We start from the raw sequence: 27,894 nt of genomic DNA, 5'->3' as shown, positions 1-27,894 counted from the left end.
CAGGTGAATGACAAATGACACGAGTTTGGTGTCCCCCTGAAGTCCCAGGTTTTAAGTCTGTGGAGGAAAGCTCCCTTGCTCTAGTGCTGCCTATGAAAACCAGACCTGCCCAGCATTCATGTCCATCCCCTTCACCTGCGTCATCTGCCTCATGTCCAAGCTGTCCCCAGCAGGCAGGATTTCCAAAAACAAGTCTCGTGATTCAAGCTCTCCATCTACACTGAAGCTACACTTGTTTCAGAATTCCACAGGGTGGAACTTTCCTGCAGTCTTGATGACTGTATGATACTAACTCATCTAGCGCTTGAAAGCTTAATTGGGATAATTAAGATTGAAAGTAAGAAAACATTTTATAAAGTTTTTATGTTATTTCATTATTTGAGTGGTTGTAGAGTGTTATGGAAGCCTCTCTTGTGGCTAATACATGTAAAGCAAAACTAATTTCCAACTAATTTAAGCCAGTTAATTTAATATGGAATAACTTAATTACTGTTGTGTTTTTGTGTATTTTTTTATAATAAGCTATTGAATTGTGTTGTGTTCCATGGCCTATATGGATGGTTATCATTCACCTGCAAACTTTTCTGTCTTGTCCATTGATAGCCATAGTGCTCGTTATCTGTATGTCTGTATTGAGGTTTAAACTTTCCCACAAACTACTGGACAAGAAATTAGTAGGTTTCCCTATGGCAGTGTTTCTGATTTCTTGCAGGTAGATTTTTAAATAGTCCTTATACACTATTTAAAAGTACATTACTGGAGCCGGGGAGATAGCTCAGTAGAATAAGTGCTTCCCTGGCAAGCACAAGGGTCTGAGTTCAATCCCCGGTTCTGCCAAAAATAAATAAATAAAAAATAAAAGTACATTGCTGATACAAAATCCTGAGAGTTTCTGAATCTAATTGTCAATGTAAATAAATTTACCTCAGCATCACAATCTTTTTCCCTAAATTAAAGAGACAATGCTAGAAATTACACTTATTAAGAAAAGGAGAGGGTCTATTTATGGCAGAGGCGGTCAGGGTACCAAATGTAGGAAACTTTGTACATTTCTGGTCTTTGTTAATTTCACTGTGACCTGTGCATGCAGATTGTGGCCGCCTCTTTATGCACTGTTGCTGGACTGTGACGCATGCAGGTGCCAGCAGTTTCTAGGACCCTCGTGCTCGCCTGCTGCCTGGTTGGGACATGTCCGTTTCTGAGTAAGACTGACCCCCCTTTTTCCTTTCTAATTGCCTCCTGCTTTAAATAGTTATAGAAGTTTAGTTGATCATTCACTGCCATTCCTGCTTAAATTGGAGCGAATGCATGCTATAAAGAATTTAAAGAGTCACTTTAAAGATTTGATTAAATCTGCTTCTGTGGTCATTATGAAATGCAGTGACTACTAAAGAGAGATCTGACAGGAACTCTTTTCTTTTTTCTTTTTTTTTTTTTTTTTTTTTTTTTTTTTTTTTATTTTTTTTGGCGAAACTAGGGTTTGAACTCAGGTCCTTGCATTTGCCAGGCAAGTGCTTATTCCATTGAGCTATTTCCCTGGCTCCTGACAGGAACTCTATCGAGAATGTTCAATGAAATTAGAATAGTGTACTGACAATAAAAACAATGTATCTGAACAAATTAAGAAAACCTGCTTTGGGGTTATTTACCATTCTTTCCAGTCCTTTTCACCTACTGTTTTACTTGTCTCCCACTCTAAAGTCAGTGATCATTCTCCACAATCAGGCAAAGTTTACATAATATATATTAAAAATTTAGGGGCTGGAGATAGCATGGCTGTCTAAGTGCCTGCCTGGCAAGCTCAAGGACCTGGGTTCAATCCCCACTACCACAGGCTGTGCCTGTCCCAAGCCCTATGCTGACCACTGAAACCAGGCATGGTGGCGCACCCCTGTAATCCCAGCACTGGAGAGGCTGAGACAGGAGGATCACTGTGATTCTGAGCTGCATAGTGAGACCCTGTACCAAATAAATAAGTAAATCTTTTTTTTTAAAATTAGTGTGCCGTATTTCTTTTCATTGTATAAGCAAACTTTATTTTTAAAAAGCTCTGTAGTACTGGGGCCAGGGAGATGGCTCAGTGGAATAAGCGCTTCCCTGGCAAGCGCAAGGGCCTGAGTTCAATTCCTGGTTCCACCCAAAAAAAAAAAAAAAGAAAAGAAAAGAAAATTTGGGGGCTGGGGAGATGGCTCAGTGGAATAAGCACTTCCCTGGCAAACTCAAGGGCCTGAGTTCGATCCCTGGTTCAAAAAAAAAAAAAGCTCTGTAGTACCACATACATATTTGGCCTTCAGAACAAAGCAGATGGTCATTTTCACCAGTCTTTGTTCATGTTTGATATAGGTAATTTAAGATGACACCCCAAGTGGCCCTCTTTTTTTGAAAGAAGGCCCCTGATGATCTCAGTATAGAAAATGAGCAATTCATGACCGCTTTATTCCTCACAGCACCTTGCCCTGCGTGTTCGACCCTTACTGCTGCACAGCCCTGCTAGTGCCCAGTTCATAAGGACTGGGACTATTGTGAGATTTGGAGTGATGGGACACACTTGTATGTATATGTGAAAATTTAAGTTCAAAAGTAAGGCTGTTTTAAGAATTTGAATAAAATAGATTAAACTTAGATTTCCATATATTATAAAAATAATACTTTAGTGTTGCCCAGAGTGTTCTGTCTGGGAGCATATAGACTGTTTAGCTCCTAGGACTGTCCACTTTCCAACATGTCCTTTCTTTCTAACATCCTGAAGGGTATGCCTGATTCCTTCCCTAACCTGGGTTTCTCTGGAGTAAGAATACCAGATTTTAAGGCATAGTACTTGTGTGTTTGTGCATATCTATATACTATTAGGTAGTCTCATTCCTATGGATGGTTCCTTAAAGGTTAAAAAACAAAAACAAGCCAGAGTAAAAAGTCTCTAGTGAACCAGACAGGAATATAGAGGAACATAGAGAAGGACTAAAGAAATGGCAGTTGTGGTATCACAAAAAATGGTAACTCTGCCTACTGTAATTAGTAATGATTCAGAGTTTCAGATGTTTGAGACAACACCATCTCTGGTATAGTGCCTTCCTGTGTAAATGTTTGCCTAGGAATCATCTACTTTTTCTTTCAGTTATCAGGTTGCAGAGTCAGTCTAGACTGAACCAAATTCTTAGGGTTTGCTGAAAACCCTCCCAAACACACGCACGTTTGCTGTGTCCCATACTGCCTCTGACCCTGGTGCTCTCTCGGCCTTGTCAGCAAACTTTTGCCGCAGACACTCTGCACTCACTGGCAGCCACTGCCTTTGTTCAGGTGAATTCTGACTGCTTTGATCCCTGGAGAATCTGCCTGCTCCTTGGTCCCCTGTCACATTGTGCCATGTCCCTCTCCCTTCCTCTCATCTTCTGTGATCCTGTGCATACCTAATAAAGTTCTTGCATTGATATCAGTGCTTTGCTTTCTCTACTCAGATATGATTTAGCATAATTTAATGTTTTAGATCTCTAAATTGGATGATTCTGTGTTCTATTACCAGCTTTTTGCATTGTACTTTAAATTGAGAACACCTGCTTTTTACAAAGCACACTAGTAAGGTCCTCCCATGATTGCTCAAGCAAGTGCTAGAATGAGAGATTTGGGAATAGATGGTAGTAAACAAAATGAAGCCAGGAATTTTAACTTCCCTGTGGTATTGTTAGAATCACAGTTGGGGGAAGGAGAAGAGGATATGTACAAGTAGCTATGACATCTCATTTTGGGGGGCTGGGGTGTACTGGGAATCAAACTCAGGACCCTGAGCTTGCCAGGAAGGCCATGGCATCGCTTTAGGATGGCGTCAAGTGCTAGCTATATCTGTAGAGAGAAACTTGGAAGGAAGAGACACCCAGGTGGGGAGCGCATGCGGCAAAAAGGGCAGGTCGATCTGAGAAGTGGAACATCACAATGAATATGAGCACTGCGCATTGCTGTGCAGGAGGAGGGCACCATGCACTTGTGAGCAACAGAGGATAGCGCCAAAGACAGTGAAGGCCAGGTGACAGGATGCCTTGCTGGGAGGCACCACTCTGAATAGCCACCCTTAGGGGGAGGCAGAAGCCGTGTTAGCTGTGTGTAGGGGCAGGTAACAGAGCAGGTAGACAGTACTAGTCACCAACCCTCCCTGTTTTCCTTTCTCTGTCCTCCTTCCCACATCTTTATTGGACCTGACATTCAGTTACCAGCCCCTCTGGGGATTTCAGCCCTTCCTTGGACTAATCACAATTTCTAGATACCTCTCCTGGCTCAAGGGCAACTTGATCCTTGGAATCCAGCTGCTCTCCCAGAGCACTGTTTGGAAGGGATATGAAACCTGGAGAAGGTCTTTGGGTGTCTTCCATGATCCCTGCCCCCGCCCCATTTTCTCCAGTGGCTTTTCTTCCTCCTACATGCTCTTCAGAAATTACCCTGATGACCTTAAATTAATATGTATTGTCTGAACTTTTTTCTTATCTAGCCTCTTCCTAATGCTTTGACTCTAAAAACCACAGTCTTTATCCTGAACTCTGTCACCTGTACTACAAAACTCTTCAGAACAGATACATACTTCTGAAGAGACATTTGTGATCTGTGGATCCTGGCTAAACTGAATTTAAATTTTATCTGCAGCTGTGAAACTGTTCAGTATTAACACAACACTGAAAACCCACTGTGTAAGAAGTGAATAACAAAACATTTCTTGAAGCCAAAAGTGCAGTGAAAGAGGCTCCTGGGAAGAGGGATGTGTCCTGATGGGGTAGGCACGCTGTGGAGGAAACACCGAGAGAGGGAGGCGCCCAGCCTAATGGAAGGAACCATGTGCAGCAGCTACAGGGCCCTTAGAGAATAGGGCATCTGTGCCAGTGTAGTCAGAGTGCCTGAATTGTATGGGTAAGGAGGTCCAGAGGATTGAACCCAGGATGTCTGTACTGAGCTACACCCCCATCCCATTCATTACTCTGAGACAGGCTCTGTTTCAGTCTTCAGTTGCCCAGACTGGAATCAAGCTGTGAGCCTCCAGCTAGTGCGTGGAGTCCTGAAGAAGGGGGATGCATCTGAGGGGATGAGCATCAGTAGTGCTGGATGGAGGGAGAAAATTTAGGTCATGAGGTTATCTCTGCAAGTAAGCGGGATTCATGATTACTTAGGCCAAAGTCTTTATGAGGATTTAAAAACAATATGCATACCATTTCTATATTTTAGCTCATTTATCAAAAATTAGTTATATTCCTACAGCATAATTTTGTTGGCCTTATTTTTGAAGTATTTGAAAGAAATAAAGCATCTTCATAATTTTATCTTTTGTTTGTTTGTTTTATTGGTACCAGGGATCGAACTCAGGACCTTGCGCTTGCCAAGCAAGCACTTATTCCACTGAGCTATCTCCCCAGCCCAATTTTGTCTTTTGGTAAGGTTCAATCCCTGGTACCACATGCCGCACCAGTCCCGCCCCCCAGCAACTAAATGTGGCCATGGTGGTGCACACCTAATAATCCCAGTGCTGGGGAGGCTAAAATAGGATCACTATGAGTCCCAGCTTCCTAGTGAGACCCTGTACCAAATACATTTTTTTTTAATTGTCTTTTGAGAGACTACCCCTGATCTGTTGGATTACTGCTGAGTTAGAACTTCACTTTATATTGTATTTCTTTCACAGCCATTTTTTTTTTTAGTTTTGACTCCTCCTCCTCTAGTTTCATTCTTACTTTTCAACCTTCTAAATAAATTATGGTTCCTTCATTTCCCTATTCATGTAGTTCTAAAACCTTAGCTAGCTGAGTCCGGTGAAATAAACCTTTAATAGTCTTCATATTGTATTTGGCATTCACTCTCAGTAAGCCAGTACTCTAGAAGATACAGGGAGAGACACACCATGACCTCATTGAATGAGTGCCACCATAAGTTTAATGCATCTCTTGTAGCCTTTCAGTTCATTAACTACAACAGTTCTAAAGCCGTGTTTCCATGGGTACTTTCAGGATCTGTGTGCACCTGAGTTATGAACTGTGAACATAGAAACTTAGATTATTTAAGAGAGACTTTAGATAAATTATGTACTTATATGGCTCTCAATGAAAGATTATCCACTATCATTTTACCTATTAAATTCAATACTGAGGGGCTGGGGAGATGGCTCAGTGGAATAAGTGCTTCCCTGACAAGCACAAGGGCATGAGTTCAATCCCTGGTTCCACAAAAATAAATAAATAAATTCAATACTGATAGGTAATATGTGACAGCAGAATCAGTCATAGTTGTTAGGAACAGAGGGATTTTCTGAGTCTAGTAATTGTCCTCTCAGTAAGTATACAGTACAGTATTAATGTTAAAAGTGGGCCTAAAAAAAAAAGTGGGCCTAAATATTTCAAACTTGTGGTGTGATCATTGGTTCTATTTAAGCAGTAATGTCTTGCCATTGATGAAAACGACCCTGGGCCTGTTGCTCTCTCTGAAGCAGGGTGCAGAGGGTTTTGCTAGGTGGGGATAGCCTCAAGAAGGGCGAATTTTGCCATGTCTTCATGCTGTAGGGAAATTGGGGTACAGTAATGAGAAACCAGTATCAGGAGAGGGAGGCATCTTGAGGCTTAAGTTCCTCCCACTACTAAAGAAAGTGCAGCTGCATGTTTTTAATATGCACGGCAGGAGATTTCAGCAGCTCGATGATATATAGTGCATTAATGTTGAAAAGATAAACACATTTGGCGAGCACAGGAAGGGCCCTGTGCTTTCATGTTAGCAGAATGCTTCCTAATGAATAAGAATGCGCTGCTGGCTTCACACAGCCATATGCTGGTTTTCTAATTTTAGTTGGGTGCAGATGCATAATTCTCATCTTACCTTCTAGAACCTTTGAGATGCAGTGTAGCTTTTTCTATAATATTGAATCTATAGTGCTTGGCCGGAAGCTGCCTGTCATTGTTTCAGTGACTTCTTTGCTCTGCATGGGTCTCCTTGCTGCTGGGGCTGACAGTTGCTTCAGCTGAAACCATCCAATTCCGAAGTGCAAGAAATGATGGAAATTATGGCTGTTTTCCCAGTAGAGTCTTTAACATTTGTTGTGGAGGTGATTAGACTTGTGTTTGATGTCAGTCCAATGAAAAATTGATAGATTTTTGGGTCAGTTATTTTACTCATTTTGAAGGAGTAGAATTAATTATAAAATCTCAAGAAATATCAGGTTCCATTTTAGGCAGGAATTCCAATGCTTTAAATAACATGGGTTTGGTAAAAACAACTGTCTTCATGTGTAACCACGTATAAAAATAACAAACTTTTCATTGGCCTTCATATCAGGGATATCTAAACAGGGGCAGTGGGAAAATTCTTCTTTATTATATATGTGTAAATAGCCTGTGATTACCTCTCAGTTGGTATATTTTTGCAGAGTGCTATTGTTTGAATTCTGGCTTTTTAAAGAAGTCTAACATCCACAAGTTTTCTATAGCTTCTTGGATGACTTTTAAAAAAGGAAAGAATCACCTTCTGCCACAACGGTGGTATCACCCTGTCCTTGGAAGGGGCAAGTATTAAAAAGATGTGCAGATTGCCGAGTATCAGTGGTGGCTGCCACTCCTCTACTGGAGTTAGAACAGCCGTGTGACCACCCCTGGAGCCCTCACTGCCATCCCAAGGAAGGGAACGGACTCTGTTCTGCTAGCATTTTCTGGAAAGACTCGTAATTGCCTAACAAATAGACATGATCCTTTAACATGTGAGAATTGATATGTTACCAAAACCAGTAAATGTACTCTAGAGGAACATGTAAAGGTCTTTTAAAAAAAAACTTAATTACAAATATATAATGTACTTTTCGAAGAGTGGTTTGTTGTTTTTTTGGTTTTTTTTTGCTAGAATCAATTTCTGATTTATTGTTCTCATCAGAAAACTGGAATTTTACTTTCAAATGTATGTTTTTTATATGCTAATAATAAAGGGCAGTTTAATCCAGCTGCTAAAAAAAAAGATTTTCCATGTATATTGGAGTCAGTTATATCTCTAAAGCTGAAATGTTTTCCTGTTCACCTTTTGTTCTGATAGAAAATGCAAATAATCGTCTGGGGATATAGTTCAGTGGGTACAGTACCTGTCTGGCAAACACAAGGTCATGAGTTTGATTCCCAGTAGCAAAAAAGAAAATGCAAGTAATAATTACTTACCAAAAAAATGTATGGAGGGCCAGGTGTGATGGCACATGCCTGCAATCCCAGCACTCAGGAGGCTGAGACAGGAGTATTGCTGCAAGTTCAAGGCCAACCTGGGCTACAAAGTGAGTTCAAGGCTGGTCTGAACTACATAGCAAAACCCTGTCTCAAAAAGACACATACAAAAAAAAGAAATACAGTATTAACGGTTTTCCCTTCATTTGTGGTTTGACTCATCTTAGGCAGTCCCTGAAGAGACAGGGTTTTGTTCTTTGCTTTGAAAACTGGAAATTTAATTAATTAATATTAGATTTCTAGAGAGAGGCAATTGGAGGGGGGACCAGAACGGACTGCTGTTGAAGCAGCCCCCAAGAGGAAAGGATAGCCAGAAAAAGATTAAAGGGGCATCCTGGGGTAGTCTTTCTATTCTGTGGGCTCTTAGGTTTATAAGACTGTGCTATTAAAAGATCATAGCTATTTCATGATTTTTTAAAATCTTTTTTGAGTGTGAAGGAGAAAAAGAATTACTATTTTCATTGTTCTTTTAGGTCATATTGTAATGAATGACTTTAATGGTTAGAGTGCAGCAGGAAGACATGATGAAGTCAAGACATAGAGGCAAATCTTTCCTTAGACTCTGAAAATTAAATTTTATCATCTTCAGTATAAGAGTTCTACCTGTAATAATGAGATTTTATAAGGTTGTGATCATATGAAACTTGGGGAGTAACTTTCTACTGTTGACTTTACTGAAGGATATTTTTAAAACAGAATATATTTTTATGGTTAATGGATGCAAAATATAGAAAACTAAATATAGTTTGTGACCACTGAGAAAATTGCCTAATTTAAAAATATTAAAATAGTGCTTAGTTTAGTTATCCTGTACTTACAGAAGGATAAATATATCTAAGGATTTAAACTTATTTTTATCTGACACATAAAAATAGGATACTCATGAAGTTCTCTGTCAAGATAACTAGTATATTATAAAAATAAAATGCCAGTATAGGTCTGGCTAGCAAAGCAGTGCATCTCCAAGAAGTCTGTTCCTCCTCCTCCTCCCCTTCTTCCTCCTGTTTAATTTCATGACTCAACAGTGAACAGGGGTGGCAATTACTAATGATAAGTACCCAAATAACATAAATTCAGGGCCCTTTTTGATTAAATTCCAGGTACATTGGTAAAACCATATTTCTGGGTATTTTCTATCACTTCATGTTATTGATTTTTTTCTTTCTGATATTGAAAAATGGCCAAAGCACAAATTCAATACAGAATTGAAAACCAGGTAACAAGTTGACTAGAAAATACATATATTCCAAACACTTTTGTGAGGATAGGAATGAAAAGCACCAAGTTCTTACCCTTTGGCTGTTGTTTAGTCATAGTGCTGAAAATTTCCCACTCTTAATGTATGTGTAAACATTCCAACTTTTTAAAGTTCTCTTGAAATTAATCTTATAGATTCGCTTGAAGCTTTCTTTCAAGTCACATGTTTCCCTAGAATAATTTCAAATCGGTTTTATGAAAGGTTTGTTGTTTCATTTCCTGTAAGAAATTGGTAGAGCTGTAGCTTATATGAGAGCTTCTGGCTAGTATTCCTGCACGTCAGTGCCCAGGCCCACACTAAGATTCCTGATGGCCCGGTGCCACAGACATATTGCCTGCTGTCTTCTTGTGACTTCCCCTCATGTGTCCCACAGGGTCCACTGCATTTGTATTTTCATCTGTGTCAGACTGTCTTTCTCTCTTCTTTGAACTTAAAGTTCATTCGTAGCAGATTGTAGCCCTTTATTCTCATTAGTTCATTGAATTGTTTTATCTTCTTACCTAAAGCATGAGCTCTTGTGGGACATGGTAGTGCAGGCCTGTAATCCCAGCACTTGGGAAGCTGAGGCAGGAGAACTGCTGTGAGTTCAACACCAGCTTGGGCTGCATTGTGAGTTCAAGGCCAGGCTGAATTGCATAGTGAAACCTTGTCTCAAAAAAAAGCATGATGGGGCTGGTGAGATGGCTCAGTGGTCTAAAGCACCTACTTAGAACAAGCTTAGCAAAGCACAGGGACCGCGGTTCAACCCCCCAGCACCACATGCCAGCCAGCCCCACCCCCTGGTGGGCTGAGCTGGCCCCACACACACACACACACACACACACACAAAATTAATTAATTAATTTTAAAAAAACATGAGATTTGAGGTAACAGAGGTAGTTCGCTGCACTTCCACCCCACTGTGCACTCGGTGACCACAGAAGCCCTCTCAACGCCACATTCCATTTCCTTACGTGGCTCAGATAGGCTGCTCATCCTGTTCGTGATAATAACTACTGCTTTTTTTAAAAGATTTATCAGTTAAATATTATAAGCTCAAAAAACAATATATTTTGTCATACATAATTTCAAAATGAAAATTCTTTTTATTCAGACTTTCCAGTAGTTCCCCATATACATGTTCTATCAGATCTAAGTTATCTCTTAAGTTATACTTTGGACTCTTACCCCATATTGTATCTGATGTATAAATTCCCAGTAATAAAATATTATGCCCATTTGGTCTTGATTTTGTATATTTTCTCATAAAAGTCACAAATTCTTTGCCTAATAAGCTTGTTGCTAAAATATTTAGAATGCCCAGACTCAAATACTTAGCAATGCTGAGGAACCTGCCTGAGTTGTCTTAGTAAAAGTGTTTTTGACTTTGCAAAAATATTAATAGATGATTTTAGATCCTCAAAATACAAATGTCTCATAAAGCCTAGAGACTGGCTTTACAACAGCCCAAAGTAAATTATCATCACAGACAATATTTTATATTTATGCTAAAATGCAGCATTACTGTAGGCACCACAGAAAGCTGTAATTTCCTCTCTTGTGATATCAGTCTCTTGTGCTACTATCAGAAGTAGGTACCAAATTGGTCAGAAGTAGTACCATATTGGCTTTCAGTGAGCATCTGTTGTTTCATCTCTCTCCCCCAACATTGTTAATTTTCATTTTTTGAATTCTCATTCTTTTACTTGTTCTTTTTTCTTCCTCTTTGGGGAACTGGACTTGAACACAGCACCTCTTCTACTCTATTTCACCTACTCCTACATTTCTAATACCTAGTGCCAGTGGGGTGTCTAGTCAGGTCAGTCAAGCGCCAGATATTTTTGGAAAGCTCTGAACTAGAGGCAGTGCTGGGAAGAGAATGAGGAAACCCCGTAGCAATGAGACAGGCTCTTATTCAGGGAAGGCTTTTCAATCTGAGAATCGCTGGTGCTGCTTAAGAGTGTTTCTGGGCAGTGAAGGGTACTCCATGGCCAGCAGAGAAAGCAAAGGCTGCAGGTCCCTCATCCCATGGATGTCAGCACCTGGCTCCTCTGTGCTGAAAACAAGAGAAATAAGAATACCAAGGACCTCATCAATCCCTAGTATATAGTGTTTGGGTTTTAACATTGTGTATTAAGCTCACAGAGCCCTCAATCTGAGGCAAGGTAGAGCCAGCGTAATGCAGGGAAGTTAAGAGGGGTACTGCAACCCGGTTCAATCCAACAGGGTTCCAGAGAGAGCAGTATGGGTGGGTTGTGGTACCTGAGGTAAGTCCAGGAAGCTCTTTAACAAAATGTTCTTTACAAACTAAATGAGAGTACTAGAGAGATAGTTTAGCAGCCTAAGTGCCTGCCTGGCAAGTGCAAGGACCCCGGGTCAGTCCCCGGCAGCACAAGCAATGCTGGTCCCATGTCAAGCTGGCCACTAAAACTTGGTTTGGTGACACACGCCTATAATCTCAGCGCTGAGGAAGCTGAGACAGGAGTATCACTATGAGTCTAAGCTACGTAGTGAGACCGTGTACCAAATAAATAAAAGATTTTTTTAAAAAAATTTAAATGAGGAAGCAAATGATGGTACATGTCCTGCCCCTTAGCTGATGGGTATGGTGAGCAGAACCTAAGGAGAAATCCACAGCCTACAGAGCAAACTGGCAAAAAAAAAAAAAAAAGGAAAAAGGAAAAAGCAAGTGTGCCCTAGGGTACATTTACTTAAGCAACAAGAAGATCCTGATGACGGACTGGCTGAGCCCGCTCTGTGCCCTGTGGCTGGCAGACCCAGCATCCTTCCCACCCTAGCAACTGGCTGGGAAGCTTGGATGAGATCAAGCCTGGAGAGAGCTAGCATGGAAGGCCCAGTGGCGGGGGAACCCGTGCACTATTGAGTTATGAAAGCTACCAGACAAGTCATACTTCTATTTATAAATGGTCACAACTTTTTATCTCTGAAGTGTGGATGATTCAGGGAGGTAGTAGAATAATTGAAAAATTACATGCAGTCTGCTTGTGATAAGCCCTGCCCCCCCCAAAAAAAAACACCTTACATGTAGAACTCAGCACAGAAGAATAAATGAACAAACTATGTGCTAGCAGTAAGTTACATCTACAAACAATTCTGTAGTTTTAAAGTTTGTTTTGCATTTCATTCCACTTATTCTTGGCCTCATCTGTGATATGCAGAAGGCAGGAAAGGAAACTGAGTCTTAGAGTGGCTTGATTGGAGTTCTGATTGTGGTACGTGGCTAAGTTTGCACCTCAGATAAGCAGACGCTCTTCCCAGGCACCGCAGAAGGTCGCTGTCATGCATGGGAGCAGCAAGATTTGGAGGACCTGAATAATTGCTAATTATTTTTTAGGTTTCATAAATTAGCCTTTGTAATTTTTTAAATATTGCACAAAAGCTTTATAAAAGTCATGAAAGCAGTTGATTATGAGTGCTAAATGAGTTACAGTTGGTTGATTTGGGGTTTTTGAATTTTTTTTCCCATTAAATTGCCATGTTAGCATTCAGTGTGCACAAGGGTATAATTTATTCAGGAATAAATGAATTGCTACATTGTTTTCGTGTTGTTTCTAGCAGGTTGTTGCTGTGTATCAGTTATACTTTTAACTTTCTTTGGTGTTCTTGAAATAACTGACTTAGACATATTTTGACAAGTGTGCATCTCTTTCTCCTGAGCTTTTCCTGAAATAGTGTCATCTGTAATGGAACGTTACCTGGCCTTGTGGGCTTTGCCAGCCTTGCCACTCTCAGTCCTGAAGCACATACCTTAGACATTCTCTGGGTGCCTGATAGAATTTCTTTTCCCTCTGCTTTGCATCCTTACAACCTTTGAATAAGTTAGGTGCCGAATCTTTCCTGTGAACCAGTTTAAATATAAATGTGAGCAGAAATGGAATAGTTTAGAGTTCAGGCAGACATTGTAGAGTGTCAGGCAGGGACAAATGAAGCAGGTCAGGACTTCATGTGCAAATATATTTCTGATTATACTACTGAATTCTAAACAACAGGCCTTCCTTTATCCTAGTTTTGGGTCTCTTGAGTGGAAACTAATTGTGCCATAGTACACAGTGGTTTTGCAATGTACAAAAATGCCTGTCAGGGACTAGCATGCAGCCTCTAAACTCATTGACTCAGCAGCCCAAAAGGAGATCAGAGTTGTAGGTTCCGGAGTAGGAAAGGTTGGCGTCTGGGTCCTGCTGCTAGCCGTCTCTCCTGCAGATAGGACCCCACCAGAGAGCCGCACAGACCATTGCCATAAGCCATTTCTGTGTCTCTGCCCTTGGAATGCATAGCCATTTCACTCACACTTACATCTGTTGCAGAGAAAGCAGCAGCTGCCAACATAGATGAAGTACAGAAGTCAGACGTATCGTCCACAGGGCAGGGTGTCATCGACAAGGATGCGCTGGGGCCCATGATGCTGGAGGTAGTGTGCCTTCACTTTGGTTGTGTATTCTAAATTGTTGTTGATCTTCACATGATGTTAATTGCAGGTGAATATGATTTAGAAAGAACCCACATTACTACTGTATTATATACTTCTTAAGCTTACTAACATGTATCTTATGTGTGTACATTCTGGTGCCTGCTGCTAAGCATGTTTATTTGAAACTAATAGTGTAGGATTAAGTTAACCAGATGAGAATAAAAATTGACAGGTTTAAATTGAAAGTTGAGCATTTATTTTGGAAAATTATATACACAAGTGATGTTAAATGCTGTGGTATATTTTAGTTTGGTGTACCCTCCAGAGCTTTAAATTTTATGTATGTCATGTACCTCTGCCTATATGTCCAGGTTAAAATTTTAGAAACAGAGGAGGCCTCTGCTTTTTGTGTATACTACTTCAAACTAATTTATTTATCATAAAAATGAAAACTAAAAGAATAGGCAGAAGAAACTTCTAAGATGAGCATAATGTAATGGTCGATCTTCACTGCCTCTTCTTTGTTAACTTTGGTGAGCTTTGTGGCCAGCTACTGCTTAGAATTTGTAGCATTCAGTTTTCCTATTTTATTAACAAGTACTAATTACCAAGTGCTTTGCTATTCCTGTTCACAAACTAAAATTCAAGGTGTAGGCTAAACTAAAATTCAAGAATGAGAAAAACAATGTTAGTGAATATAACAAGAAACAGGAATCTTGAGACATAGATTATGTCAGTTCTCAAGATAATTTACTTTACTGATAATGGGATGAGATTGAAAAATACCGCATGGCCAGAGCTTACAGTACTGTCAGTATACCAGAAGCTTGCTGCAGCTACCACCCATACATAAGAAATGGTGATTTTTAAAAATAAATATAACCAATTCTCTCTGGCCTTATTGTCACCTTTCACTAGTTGGTGCATACTATGATTTTTGTTTTTAGAAAATCTAATTCTATGAAAATCTACCATATAATTGGGGGCAGTAGGTGGGAGAGGGAAAGAAAAGATCAAAGATCATCTGACCCAGACTTTGTATTTACAATGACAGAATTTATTCCCTAGGTCTGGACCCACTGGCCACATACCTTCAAATCACCACCTGATGTGAATAGTTGTTTATCTTGTCTTGAAACACTGGCTTAAAAACATTCAACCACAATTTCCAGAGGAAAAAGAATAAAAACATATTTAACCTGATTTTTGATATTCATAGAGACAGTGGAAAGCCAGAGAACGCTGTTTCCCACTTACTTGGTTCTTAGAAGTAGATAATGAAGACTATAACTAGGTGGACTATTTAGAATTACATGAAGGAGAGCGGGAAATTTCTTTTGGAAAAACCTTTAGAATTAGAAACTGAAAATTGATTTGAAAATCAGAGTAAGCTAAATAGCTATGTTTGGGAAATTTTTATATGCCTGTGTCTCTTCGTTATTTCTGGTAGGAAAAAATTATAGTAGAAATTCTTAGGAAGACTGGAGACTTCTTGGAGTAACCACAAGGCTGTGATTCAAGCCCTTTGAAGTTGAGCATACTAATGATAGCACACGCGGCTTGCTGGATATCAGTGGACCTGCTCATAAAATCAGATCAACATATTTTCTGTTTCAGAATGATACCAGAATTCAGTGCATTGAGCAAGCACCTATGTAGCAGGACTTTCATGCTCATTGTTAAAGACAGTGTCTGAATCTAATGACTTACAGTTTGAATTTAAATCTTTTACCGCTTTTTACATGAGATCATTGAAACAACACACGTCTTGTGGAGCTGTTCCTAGGCATAGATGCACACTCATGGTTACATCATAGCGTAGTGGTTGCTAGGCAACAAAACCAAATGTCAGCTTTTTTCATAAAAGCATAGCTTAGTGAGCTTTAAAAAAACACAGCTTTATGAGATGAAACAATTCATCTTTCAGTTTTATTAGGCCACAAATCAATCCTTTTACAAAGCAGTGGGAAGCAGTCTGTACTTTCAAATGTGGACTGTAAGTAATATAATTATGAAAATCCCTGTTAAATGACTATGTAGCAGGAGCTTAAAAGGGGTACTTGGTACGCAACTAACCAGCTGATTACCTTCCTATCCCCCCCACCAGTGCACACAGGCACACACTGTTCACAGGATTAGTAACAGCCTACTGTGAGAAAACCTGACAGAATATTTAAGAAAAACAGAAAACTAACTGTTGTTACTTTTTTCAGAAAAGAAACCTTTAGTTTTCTGATGAAAATAGATGGTAAGGTGGAATGTATTTAAAGATAACTCACAAAATAGGGGTCTGTTAAATAATGAGGAAAAACAAAATTGAAAGAAAGCAAACCCCTAAGGCCCTATCCATGCCCACAGTCACATTAAAGGTAGTAATAAATAGGTATCATGAAGAAACCAGTTGGCATAAATGACTGTATCAGGTGGCCCTGATCAGTACCAGGCCTTTTCTAGTCTTCATCATTCACCCAATCCCTAAAACAGAGCTCTGATAAGCAATGGTCAGAAAGAGACAGTGGGGGTGGTATGCCAGGAGGAATGCACTGAACCCTAGCCTTGTCATTGCCAACGCAAATGTGATGGGACAGGATGAGTATTAGAAGAGAGCTCACTGCTGCTCCAAAATTGGAAGCTTAAACTTCAGAATCATGTTTGTCTGAATTAAAATTTCAGTTTTGTCATTAACTAGTTACAAGCTGCTGGGCAATCACTTAACTTTTTTGAGCCTCCATTTCCTCTTCTTTAGATTGGGAAAGATAGCTGGGTATGGTAATATACACCTGTAATCCCAACACTTGGGAGACTGAGGAAGGAGGATCACTGTGAATTCGAGGTCAGCATGGGCTACATAGTGAGTTCAAGGCCACCATGAACTATGTAGCAAGACCCTATCTCAAAAAAGCAACCAACCAACAAATGAATAAACAAAGATTACTTGCAGAGTTGTAAACATTGGAGTGACATGACCCATAACAGGCACAGTACTATCACCAGCACTGTTACTACCCCACTGCATTTCTTCCTGAGAAGACCTCAGATTCTTCATCACTCCCCAAAGTAAATTGAAGTGATGTGCAATGGGAAGCACACTGCCACTACTTAGGTAACGTAGGGACCTGCATCTCAGGCTGGAGAGCAACAGGGGCTGATTCTGTTCTGTACACACCAGACAATAAAGAGCTGGTGGTTTTTTAAGTTCTAATATCATCTGCAACTTTAAAAATAATAAAATCAGGGGACTGTTTTCCCTTGATACTACTTTGAAACTGAAAACAGATTGCCACTGACCTTGTCCTCCCGTGTATAATGTGAAAAACTATAGAAGACAATGTCTTTTTATGGGTTGGTAGCCAACATGAAAATTGTTTCTAACCCTGTAAAGGTACACTAGTCTCCCTTTGAAACTACAGATAAATACCTGGCACTTGATCTGGCAGGTATGACCTCCTGATGTGTTAGCAGTATTTTGTTTAAGTTATGACAAGAAACCCTGTTCTGGCCTCTCCCCCACTAAGATGGAATAATTTTTACTTCCTGAGAGGAAATGTATTGCTTTTGAAAACTTGGGAAAGGGCAGAAGGCTTCTTTACCCACCTGTGAGTCAAGGGTTTCCCTTCAAGGGCTCACTTCCTTCTTAACAGTTGCATATAATCTTGAGTTGTGTTCTTGCTAAAGCACTCTGTATCTTTTCCTTTAGGCCCTGGATGGGTTCTTCTTTGTAGTGAACCTGGAAGGCAACGTGGTGTTTGTTTCAGAGAATGTGACACAGTATCTAAGGTATAACCAAGAAGAGCTGATGAACAAAAGTGTATATAGCATCCTGCATGTTGGGGACCACACTGAATTTGTCAAAAACCTGCTGCCAAAGTCTATAGGTAAATGATTGTCTGCTGGGCCTCCTCCTTCTCCCCCACCCCATTCACATGCATTGTCTCAGTTGGAGTGGATAAGACTGCATTATGAGCCCGGTATGGTTACGTATAGCTATAATTCTAACACTCAAGATGCTGAGGCAGGAGGATTACTGGAAGTTTAAGGCCAACTTGAACTATATAGCAAGACCCTGTCTCAAAAACAAAAGCATATCAGTTGAGAGAGAGATTGGATAGTTTTTTTGTTGTTTGTTTAGGCTGTTTTGTTTAAGTATTTTAGCTTAGAACTGGTCTTGAATGAATGATCATTTTGATTATAAACCACATTTAAAGTACAAGAAAATTATTCAGAAAAGTACCTATTGCTGCTGTTTTCATGGATTTGTTTCTGTTGTTTTCTAAGAAGGTAGCAAATTGCCTCACCCTGTCCAGTGCTGACTCGGATCTGTCTGGTTTTTTTCTTCATAACAGAAAAATAGGTTATGGAGAAGTTTGAGATCAACTCATTTTGAGTCCTACCTGTGAAAAGGTGTGATGTGTGTGTACTCCACATTCAAACCCTAAGGAACAGGGTAATGTAGAGCAGTGCCACGTGTCAGCTCTGCAGCCCCAAGTGCTCCCTTCCTGTCAGACTCCAGAGTGGCTCTGGCCCACGCTGCCTTCTTAGCCCACTCGGCTTGTCTCAGGATTCCTGCCTTCCTTGCCATATTTTGGAGTTGCTGCCCATAGTGTGTGTGATGACAAAGGGGCACATTCTAAAGTGGGTGATGTCCCCCTTAGTTGCTGCCTTAGAATATTGTTGTTCCCACTTACTCAGTGGTTCTTTTTTTAATATTCTCACTTAAACTGATGATGCTAAGAACATCTTCACAGATAAAAAGAAGTGTGTATTTTAATACAGAATGAGGTCAAGTCCTAAGTTGTCAAGTATTTCTGTTCTTTTTCTTAAAACTATTTATATTACAAGGCCTTATTGTTAGCACTGTAAATAGGAAAAGATCCTTTTCAAATTCCATTATGGCTAGCTTCTCCTTGATAGGAAAACACTTTGTTCAAAGTAATTGCAAAGGTAATACAAAATGTTTGAATTCTTGTGTGGGATTCCTTTATTATATTCTCTAGTAAATGAATAAGAAGATGGGTTTCTTATTTAAAGTAACTAATATTTTCAGATCTCTTCAGTAATTTTATGACTTCCTCAAAGGATCCATACTTATTAATTCACTTGTATAAAAGACTTTAAACTTTCAACTTACTTATTAACCTGAATAAGAACTCTATTTTTCTTTCTTCTTTGCTTTTTATAGTCTCCATTATGTAAATAAGCTTTTGCAAATGTTGATAGTGGAATAAACTTTCTGAATATCTGAAAGACATAGAAAGTTGGCTGTGATTTCTTCTGTAATTTTAAAATAATTTGTTACATTTGGCTGGATGCTCACGTTCTTTCTGTGTAGGGCTGGTTTCCCTTTTCATCCTCTGTGGCCTAATGGTCATGGGCTTAGCACAGGGCTCCCATGACACTTCATTGTCCTAACTTTGGAGAGGTACACTTGCTGTCTAAATGGATCACTTTTTTTTTTATCTCATTTTATTGTCCTACTGGTCCCAGTGTTTTGTTCTTTTGTTTGTTTGTTTGTTCGTTTGTTTGTTTAATGTATTTAGTACAAAGTCTACAGAGTCTCACTGCACAGATAGGACTCATAGTGATTCTCCTGTTTTTAGCCTCCCAAGCACTGTGATAACAGGCACGCACCACCACGCCCAATCTCAGTTACCATCTCAGTGCACCCCGGCACACGGGATTGAACCTGGTTGCTGTATCTGTCTAATCAGGTGCCTTAGTCCGCTAAACTATCTGGCCAGCCCCTGTTTCAGTATTTTTAAACAAAGCATACAGAACAGTAAAGAAGATAATAGCAAAAAGAAAGTTAAGACTGATTCTGATTCCAGCTCTTCTGGTATCTTCCTTGAGTGTCAGTTCTCTCATCTGGTTTACAAATACATTTTGATACCCAAAATCAGTCATTCTTTCCTTTCATTTTCTCTAATGTATGTTAAAAAAAAAAAAAAAAAAAACTATGTCTTTCATTTCATTTAGTATCTTGAGTTAATATGTACATCTTGTAGTTTTGGTACTGCTAAGTACAAGATGTGGGCTAGGCGTGGCAGCACAAGCTGTAATCCTAGTACTTGGGCCACTGAGGCAGGGGGATTGCTGTGAATTCTTGGCCAGCCAGACTGCATAGTGAGACCTCATATCAAAAAAAGACCAAAAAAAAAAAAAAAGGAGAAGGAGAAAAAGGAAAAGAGGAAGTATGAAAAAGTAACTTTTTGCCTGAAAAGAAATAAATGACAACACTGTGTCTTGTAGGGTCTTTCTTTTATACTGAGGAAATGTACATGAGCCAGTTAAAAAAAGACAATAGAATAATTCAGGAATAGCCAGATTATAGAGCATACAATAAAATGTCTAATACATGAGTAAAGAAAGATCTGTAAGAGGAGGCAGTGTAGGTGCCTGAGTATTTCCTACAAGGCTCTTTCGGTCTTACAGCACAAGTACCTTTGGAAGGGATAATACCAGCCTCCTATTTTAGGTCATGTAGTGGCAGGAACCAATGGGTGGAGCCTGGGGGGTACCTGGAGAGGCTTGAGCTGGGGCCTGTGACAGGTCTGGTTAGACAAATGAAATGGGCTGGGGAGCTGTTAATTTATGTGTTGAAATGGGCTTCGTGCTCTGGACTACATTAAGTCCAAGTACTTTGGAAAACTTTAAAGTGCTTGACAGTTGGTGCCATTTACAGAGTTCTTTTGGGGGGGGTCACACATCTAAAACTGGAATGCAATTAGATTGAGCTAAATTTCTAAGCGAAAACCCCCAAAATAGAAACTGGTATTCTAGTAACAGATAATCAAGGCGAAAGCTTAAAGGGAAGCAGTCTGGGAGATGAGTGAGAAGTACAGAAGACTCTGAAAATCCCAAGAATGTTCCCACGTTGTTATACTGTTCAGAATATTTTCCCCTTTTGATTATGAAAATATTTAGAAAAGTAGAAAGCACTTTGTAAAATAACCACATTTTTCTACACCCTTTTCATAATTCAGCAGCAGGGAACCTGTATTGGTTTCCTTATAATATTGGATTACTTTTGCCTTGCTAGTGAATGGGGGATCTTGGTCCGGAGAGCCGCCCAGGCGGAACAGCCATACTTTCAACTGTCGGATGCTGGTAAAACCTTTGCCTGAACCAGAAGAGGAAGCGCATGATAGCCAGGAAGCACATCAGAAATACGAAACTATGCAGTGCTTTGCTGTCTCTCAACCAAAGTCCATCAAAGAGGAAGGAGAGGGTAAGACAAGACCTGGCTGTGTGTTTACTCCTGTACCGCTTCTTTCACACATAATTATCTTGAAACTAGTGGCTACACACAGAAAAATTCAGTACCTGTTTATTCTTTTCAGTATTTACTATTTTTGTGATAAATTCAGCTTTTGAGTGTATAGAAATGTGATGTCCAATAAAAATTGCTGAGATTATGGTAGTGACCCATGTAGTATCCAGCATGGCAGCCAGTGTCCATGCACAGCCAACTAGACATTTGAAATGTCATTGGCACAACAAGGGGCTGAGTTTATTCGTGCTAAATAGCTCGTGACTGCTGTTCCAGTGCAGCTCTAACAGTGATTAAACATTTAGGGGGTCCTGGGTTCCATTGTGTGTATAATGCAAACCGTGTGCCACAATCCTAGAAAGTTTTACACACAAGTACAACAGCATTTTTCATATACTTTCAAAGTTATCCATCCTTCTGGATCCACAGTGTGCTGTATCAGAACGGTAATTAAGAGAAAGTAGAGATGGATGTGGGAAATGGAGGGAACTATATAAGCTTCACTAGGCCATTCCCCAGAAAGACATCCCGAGTAGTACCCTCCATGCGCCCCAAGCAAGCCAGTCCATACAGGTGGTCACTTTCTGTAGTGCAAGACAGCATTGAAGATTGCATTTTGCATGTAAAGCAGAAGGGAAAGAGATAGTGATCACTGCTGGAGAGAAACATCCTGGGCTGTCCTGGGTGATACAGACATATCACCTCCTAATGCAGCCTACACTGTGACTGGAGGCAAGTTATCTGCCCTCTCTGAGCATCAATTTATTACCAGTCAGAGACATCAATATAGTATTAGTGTCCAATAAATTTTATAACTTTTATGTATTTGGTACAGCATCTCACTACACAGATCAGACTCATGGTGATCCTCCTGTTTTCAGCCTCCCCAGCGCTGGGATTACAGGCATGTGCCACCACACTAGGAGTCAGTCACTGGCTCAGTGCGTCCTGGGGGCAGGACTGGCACAGCACGCCAGGGATCAAACCATGGTCCCTGTGCTTGTCAAAGCAGGAGCTTAGTCTGCTGCACTATCTTGCCAGCCCATTGGTGTCCAGTAAATTTTAAATGAATATTTCTGGACCATGGTTGCCATTGAATAGTAGTTACTGAGTAGTTATTAAAATATGTGGCTGAGGGGGCCAGGGAGATGGCTCAGTGGAATAAGCGCTTCCCTGGCAAGCGCAAGGGCCTGAGTTCAATCCCCGGTTCCGCCAAAAAAATAAAAATAAAAATAAAATAAAATATGTGGCTAAGGGTGGTGGCATATACCTTTAAACCCAGTACTCAGGAAAACTGCCACAATTTTGAGGCCAGCCTAGGCTACATAGTGAGTTCAAGGCCAGCCCAACATATATAGCAAGGCCCGGTCTCAAAAAAACAAAAAATAAATAAAATATTTAAATGTTTTTACATTTAAATTTTATTGGACTAAAACGCCTGCTTAGGCAGAGTGCAGTGACTGGGATTTGATCCCCATCGTGCCCTGCCGGCCCCACCCCCAGAGTGCACTGAGAGCCCCTGGCAGCACACGCCTACAATGCCAGCTCTTGGGAGGCTGAAAACAGGAGGTTCACTGTGAGTCCAATCTAAGTAATAAACCCTGTAGACCCTGTACCAAATGCATAAAAAAAAATAAACTGTATTGGAAATGAATTACTAGAGCTATTGCAGGTGATAAAGTATTTCAAAATTAAGCTTTTGGCGGGACATGGTGGCACATGTCTATAATCCCACCACTCAGGAGGCTAAGGCAGGAGGATCAAAGCAAGTTCAAGGCCAATTTGGGTTACATAGTAAATTCAAGGCTGGCTTGTACTTTGTGGTGAGATTCTGCCTCTAAAAAAAAGAATTAAGTTTTTGTTTAGATTTAGAAGCTTAAATGCCAGAATTTTGTAGCATGTTGGGCAAGTTCTTTTTTTTTTTTTTTTTTTTTTTGGCAAGTTCTTTGTGCAAGTTTTTTGTGTTGTGTTGATTTTGTTCCATTTAATGGAAATATGTGGGACTATGTGCCTCAGAGTTCTAGGGAAGATTAAGTGAGGTGGTAACTTTTGCACTTTCTTTACCACTGAGCCACACCCCTCTCTTAGTGATAATTGCATTTTGATTTTGTCACTGGACTTGTCTTATTCAGAAGACCTAACACTTTCCACAGGTTCGTTCATTCTTTCTTTTCTTTTTCTTTTTTTTTTTTTTTTTTTGGTAGAACCTGGGGATTGAACTCGGACCCTTGCGCTTGCCAGGGAAATGCTTATTCCACTGAGCCACCTCCCTGGCTCCTTTGCATTTTGATTTTGAAACACCACATACACTATTACTGGATATTTTTTGGGAAAGTCTTCAAGTAAAAGGTGAATGATCTTAAATCAGTGACATAAGAAGATGCGAAAAGTTTATTTTTAACAGCTTTTCATGTCTTTTTTTAAATTAAACATGTTGTGCAGTGTGCTCTGCGTGTTACAAGGATAAATGAAGTATTTCCCCATTCTACAGAAGTGGGCGCCAGTGAGGAAAACAAATGAAAGGGGAAAACTACATGCTTAACAGCAGTGATGTGAGAAACTTGACCAAAATTCTAAGCTCCTGCAGCTATTATGGCACACACTGCATCTTACATGTGCTGGGGGTTTTGTTCTCTGAATCTGTATCCATAGTGTTTGTATTCTGTTTTTAATGTCATGTTGTTGATGTAGAGCTACTTAATAGTTTAATAAACACTTTAATTTTTCTGTGTCATAGTGAAACTAAAACTCAAGAAGCAAGCCCCCAACAAAACAGAACACCATATTTTAGTTTTTGTCATTTTCGTGAGTCACTGTAAGTTACATTATGCTCAGCTATTTAATAAGAAAGACCTGCTCTTTTCTGCGCTGGCTAAATGGAGTCTGATGTGTGGTGCTGTAGCACAGAGGGCATACTTGCCTCACGCCATCGTGAGCTCTGCTGTCTGCTCGCCCTGTGTAGCACATTTGTCCTCTCCAGCTGTCTCTGATTGTCATGAGACAATAAAGCCCATGAAGAGCTGAGGAAGGTGCATTCTCATCTTCCTTATCCAGGGACACAGCTGTGTAGTCATAATGTTCCAATCTGTTTGAATCACTAAAAAGGTGTCTAATATAAACATACGTGTATGTGATTTAAGATTTGCAGTCCTGCTTGATTTGTGTGGCAAGAAGAGTCCACATGAAGGAGAGACCATTTCCTCCCTCATCTGAAAGTTTTACTACTCGTCAGGATCTCCAAGGTAATGTAGGGACTATAGTTAGAAGACTCATAAAGGTGATTGCTGGCCGAGTACAAGTACTGAGGAACTAGAGGACCAGAGAGAGGGAGACTTATTTGCATCAAATGCCCTTTGGTTCAGGACCTTGTCCCTATCCTAAGTACAGCCAACCTCCCTACCGTCATGCTCTGCCTTTGTATATCCAGCCAACCACAGATAAAGTAGTCAGGAGGGAAAAAACTGCATGCAAACTTTTTTCTTCTCATTACTCTCTAAATAACATAATACCTGTTTACATAGAATTTGCATTGTATTAAGAAGTGATCTAGAGATAATTTAACGTATATGGGAGAATGTGTGTAAGTTGTATGCAAATGTCATTTCACGTAAGGGACTTGAACATTTGTGGGTTTGATATCCATGGGGGAAGGTGGGTCCCAGAACCAAAGCCCACAGAGACAAAGGTATGATTATAAGTAAATGTATGTAGCTGGGCATGGTGGCATGTGCCTGTAATCTCAGAACTCTGGAGGTTAAGGCTGGTTTGAGGCCAGCCTGAGCTGTGTAGTGAGTTCAGGACAGCCTGAACTACATAGAGATACCCTATCTCAGAAAGCCAAAAATAAGTAAATAAATGTATATATTTTTAAATTTTAATTCTTTCTGTAAAGAAGAAATGAGTAAGTATAATGCCTGCTGCTGTCTCCTAGGCAAGATCACTTCTCTGGACACAAGCACCATGAGAGCAGCCATGAAACCGGGCTGGGAGGACCTGGTGAGGAGGTGCATCCAGAAGTTCCACGCACAGCATGAAGGGGAGTCTGTGTCATATGCTAAGAGGCACCATCACGAAGGCAAGCTTCCCGAAACAGTGCTTTTCTTTGAGGGGACTTCACATAGATGATTGTTTCCCATAGGAACTTTTTCTTAAGCGGGGTTTCCAAAGCTCACCTTGGAGACAGAGCTAGTGGCTCAGTGTTCTGTGCTTATGTCATTTACCCTAATTGCTGCCATTGGAAGGAAAGGTACAGGAGACTTGCAGGTCAGAATAGCATGATAAAGGAGGTGGATCAAGATGATGGAGAAAGGGAGAGAAGAAGGAGTCATTGTATTCTTTTTTTAAATCTTTGTTCCTATGACTTCCAGATGTGTGATAGAACAGCAAGGGACTGCCCAAAGAAATAGTATCTGGTCTAGTAGAGAAATCTGGAAATGGGAATAAATAAAATTTGCAAACATGAGTGAACCCATAGTGAGGCCAACAGGGACATCTCAAGCCCTCCTTTAGGGTGATTAAAAGCAGACTTCAAATGCTTCCAGAAGTCCCCAGGAGGTGAATGTCTTGTCTCCAGTCATAGAGTTACTAGGATAGCTGGAGCTCAACTCACGCCTTCGAAGTCCTTTCCAGAATCACACAGCCCTTGTTGCATGTCTGGCCTTTGTGTGGCCTTGTCCCTTTGCATCATTCTGTTGACCCTTACAGCTGCCTCTTGCCTTATTTGTGGACAAGGGCGCTGAGGTAGGGAAAGGGACTGACTCTCCAGCATTCTGTCAGTGTCAGCTCAGGACAGCCCCTGGCCACCCTGCTGGTCATTCTTACTGTGTTGCTCTCAGAAGTCCCTGCACAGTGGCACTTTTTCCAAGTGTATTGCGGATTTCTTTTAAAGAAATTGGGACCAAGAAGAAATACTTTGGTCTTAGCAAGTGCTTAGTGTTGGGAGGGTTGCCCTTCCTTCCATGCCCTGATGAATACATTGGGTCAGTATGGGCCATGCAGCGTGAGCCACTCCTGGCAGAGTGGCGTACTTCATTACGAAGTGGACTGTGGGCTGCATCTTTTTTATAACAAATTATTGAAAATGGAGCCATAGTTTGTCATCCATTTAGTATGCATTTGTGACCTTGGCATTTCGCCATAAGTTTGTTTAAACTTTATGTGTTTCAGATCACTTACAGAAGGGTACCGATCACAATGAACACTTTCTCCCTTATTTTTTCTTATCTTATCTTTTTCACCTTTATTTCTTAAAAATTATACATTATTGGGCCAGGGAAATGGCTCAGTAGAATAAGCACTTCCCTGGCAAGCACAGAGCCTGAGTTCAAGCCCTGGTTCTGCAAAAAAAAAACAAACAAACAAAAAAAAAAACTACACATTATCCAACAATTTGTTACTTAAGTTGAAAGTGTAAGAGGAAATATGGATACTGTGTTTAATGAGATAGCAGCCTGCCACTTCACTGTATCTGGCTTGAAATAAATAATGACAACAGAAACTAAGAAATTGCATAAGCCAACATGTTCAGTGTCCCTGGGGCTTGAATGGCGGTGCCCTGCTTCCCATTCTTTGCCCTCTTCCTTCCGTACAGACAGGTTTGCACAGATGTATGAGACACTGTGCTAGGTTTAAACAGATAAGACCACTGAAAGGACACCCATATAGACATTCATACTTGCCGAATAGATGATACTAGGAATGACCATTCACAGTGAATGGAAGTCTCTGAAGGGCTTTGTAAATCACGCCATGGTCAGATAAAATTCTGATGTCATAAGCCACTGGGAGAGAAAGTCCTATTATAAAAGTGGTATTTGAGTTGCCTTTTAGATATATTTCTTATCCAAAGCAAGACACACATCTGTGCAGTAATTCATTTCTAATACTTACTATCGTTCCACAGTAACTTTATGCAACAGTGGATGGTAGAAAGTGACACCCAAGCGTAGTATCTAATTACTCCTGAGGGGAGTAATTTAACACATTGTTCAAAATGAAATTTTAGGGGCCGGGGAGATGGCTCAGTAGAATAAGCACTTCCCTGGCAAGCACAAGGGCCTGAGTTTGATCCCCGGTTCCACAAAAAAAAAAAGAAAGAAAGAAAGAAAAGAAATTTTACCAAGAACTTGAAACTTGCATTCTCTTTCTCCACAGCCACTGCCCCCACCCCTACGATTGTGAAAACTTTGTGGGATGGTGGATGTGCTTGGTTGCTTGGGGACTAACTTCAGCCCATAAAATTTGTTATGAGAATAATGTTGGAGAAACATAATAGGCCTTTTAAAATGGCTTAAGAGACAACTAAATTTTACGACTTTTTTTTTCCCCAATATAAAATACCATTGGTTGACAAAATATATCTCAAGATATTTTAGCCAGATAGGATAGTGCATGCCTATAATTCCAGAATTCAGAAGGCTGAGGCAGGAGAATTGTTAGTTTGAGGCCAGCCTGAACAAACATAGCAAAACCCTGTTTCAGAACAAAACAAAAAAAGACCCAAACAGATAGTTTAGAGAAATTAAGTTAAACTAATTAGTTTGTTACTATATATTGTATTTTGTTCATTGTCTCAAAAATGGAAGTGCCTGACCTTTATCTAAAAATTAAAATAAACCAACAATACATTACTATTTTGTTGTTTTAGTTTTGTTTAGCCTTTTTTTTCCCTCTGAAAATATTATTCTAATTGTTTTTTACCTAGTGTTTTCATAGTCATGGAAAAAATAATACTTCATACAGAGTG

General features: G+C 40.1%; 1 protein-coding gene across 5 annotated transcripts in view; it reads left to right on the top strand.

Annotated features, from left to right (window-relative positions):
* Positions 1-27,894, top strand: part of Ncoa2 (nuclear receptor coactivator 2) — a 375,936-nt gene that overhangs the window by 295,108 nt on the left and 52,934 nt on the right. For all 5 annotated transcript variants that reach the window (XM_023722410.1, XM_023722409.1, XM_004637535.2 and 2 more), the window contains exons 5-9: positions 13,779-13,882; positions 17,580-17,757; positions 20,919-21,107; positions 24,290-24,391; positions 25,081-25,224. In XM_023722410.1, the coding sequence (XP_023578178.1) occupies positions 13,779-13,882; positions 17,580-17,757; positions 20,919-21,107; positions 24,290-24,391; positions 25,081-25,224 (717 nt within the window). The remainder of the gene's footprint in view (positions 1-13,778; positions 13,883-17,579; positions 17,758-20,918; positions 21,108-24,289; positions 24,392-25,080; positions 25,225-27,894) is intronic.

The sequence above is a fragment of the Octodon degus genome, unplaced genomic scaffold (assembly GCF_000260255.1).
Source record: "Octodon degus isolate 3935 unplaced genomic scaffold, OctDeg1.0 scaffold00091, whole genome shotgun sequence".
Taxonomy (NCBI): domain Eukaryota; kingdom Metazoa; phylum Chordata; class Mammalia; order Rodentia; family Octodontidae; genus Octodon; species Octodon degus.
Note: the sequence above shows the minus strand (reverse complement) of the source record. Positions and strands in the feature narration are given on the sequence as shown.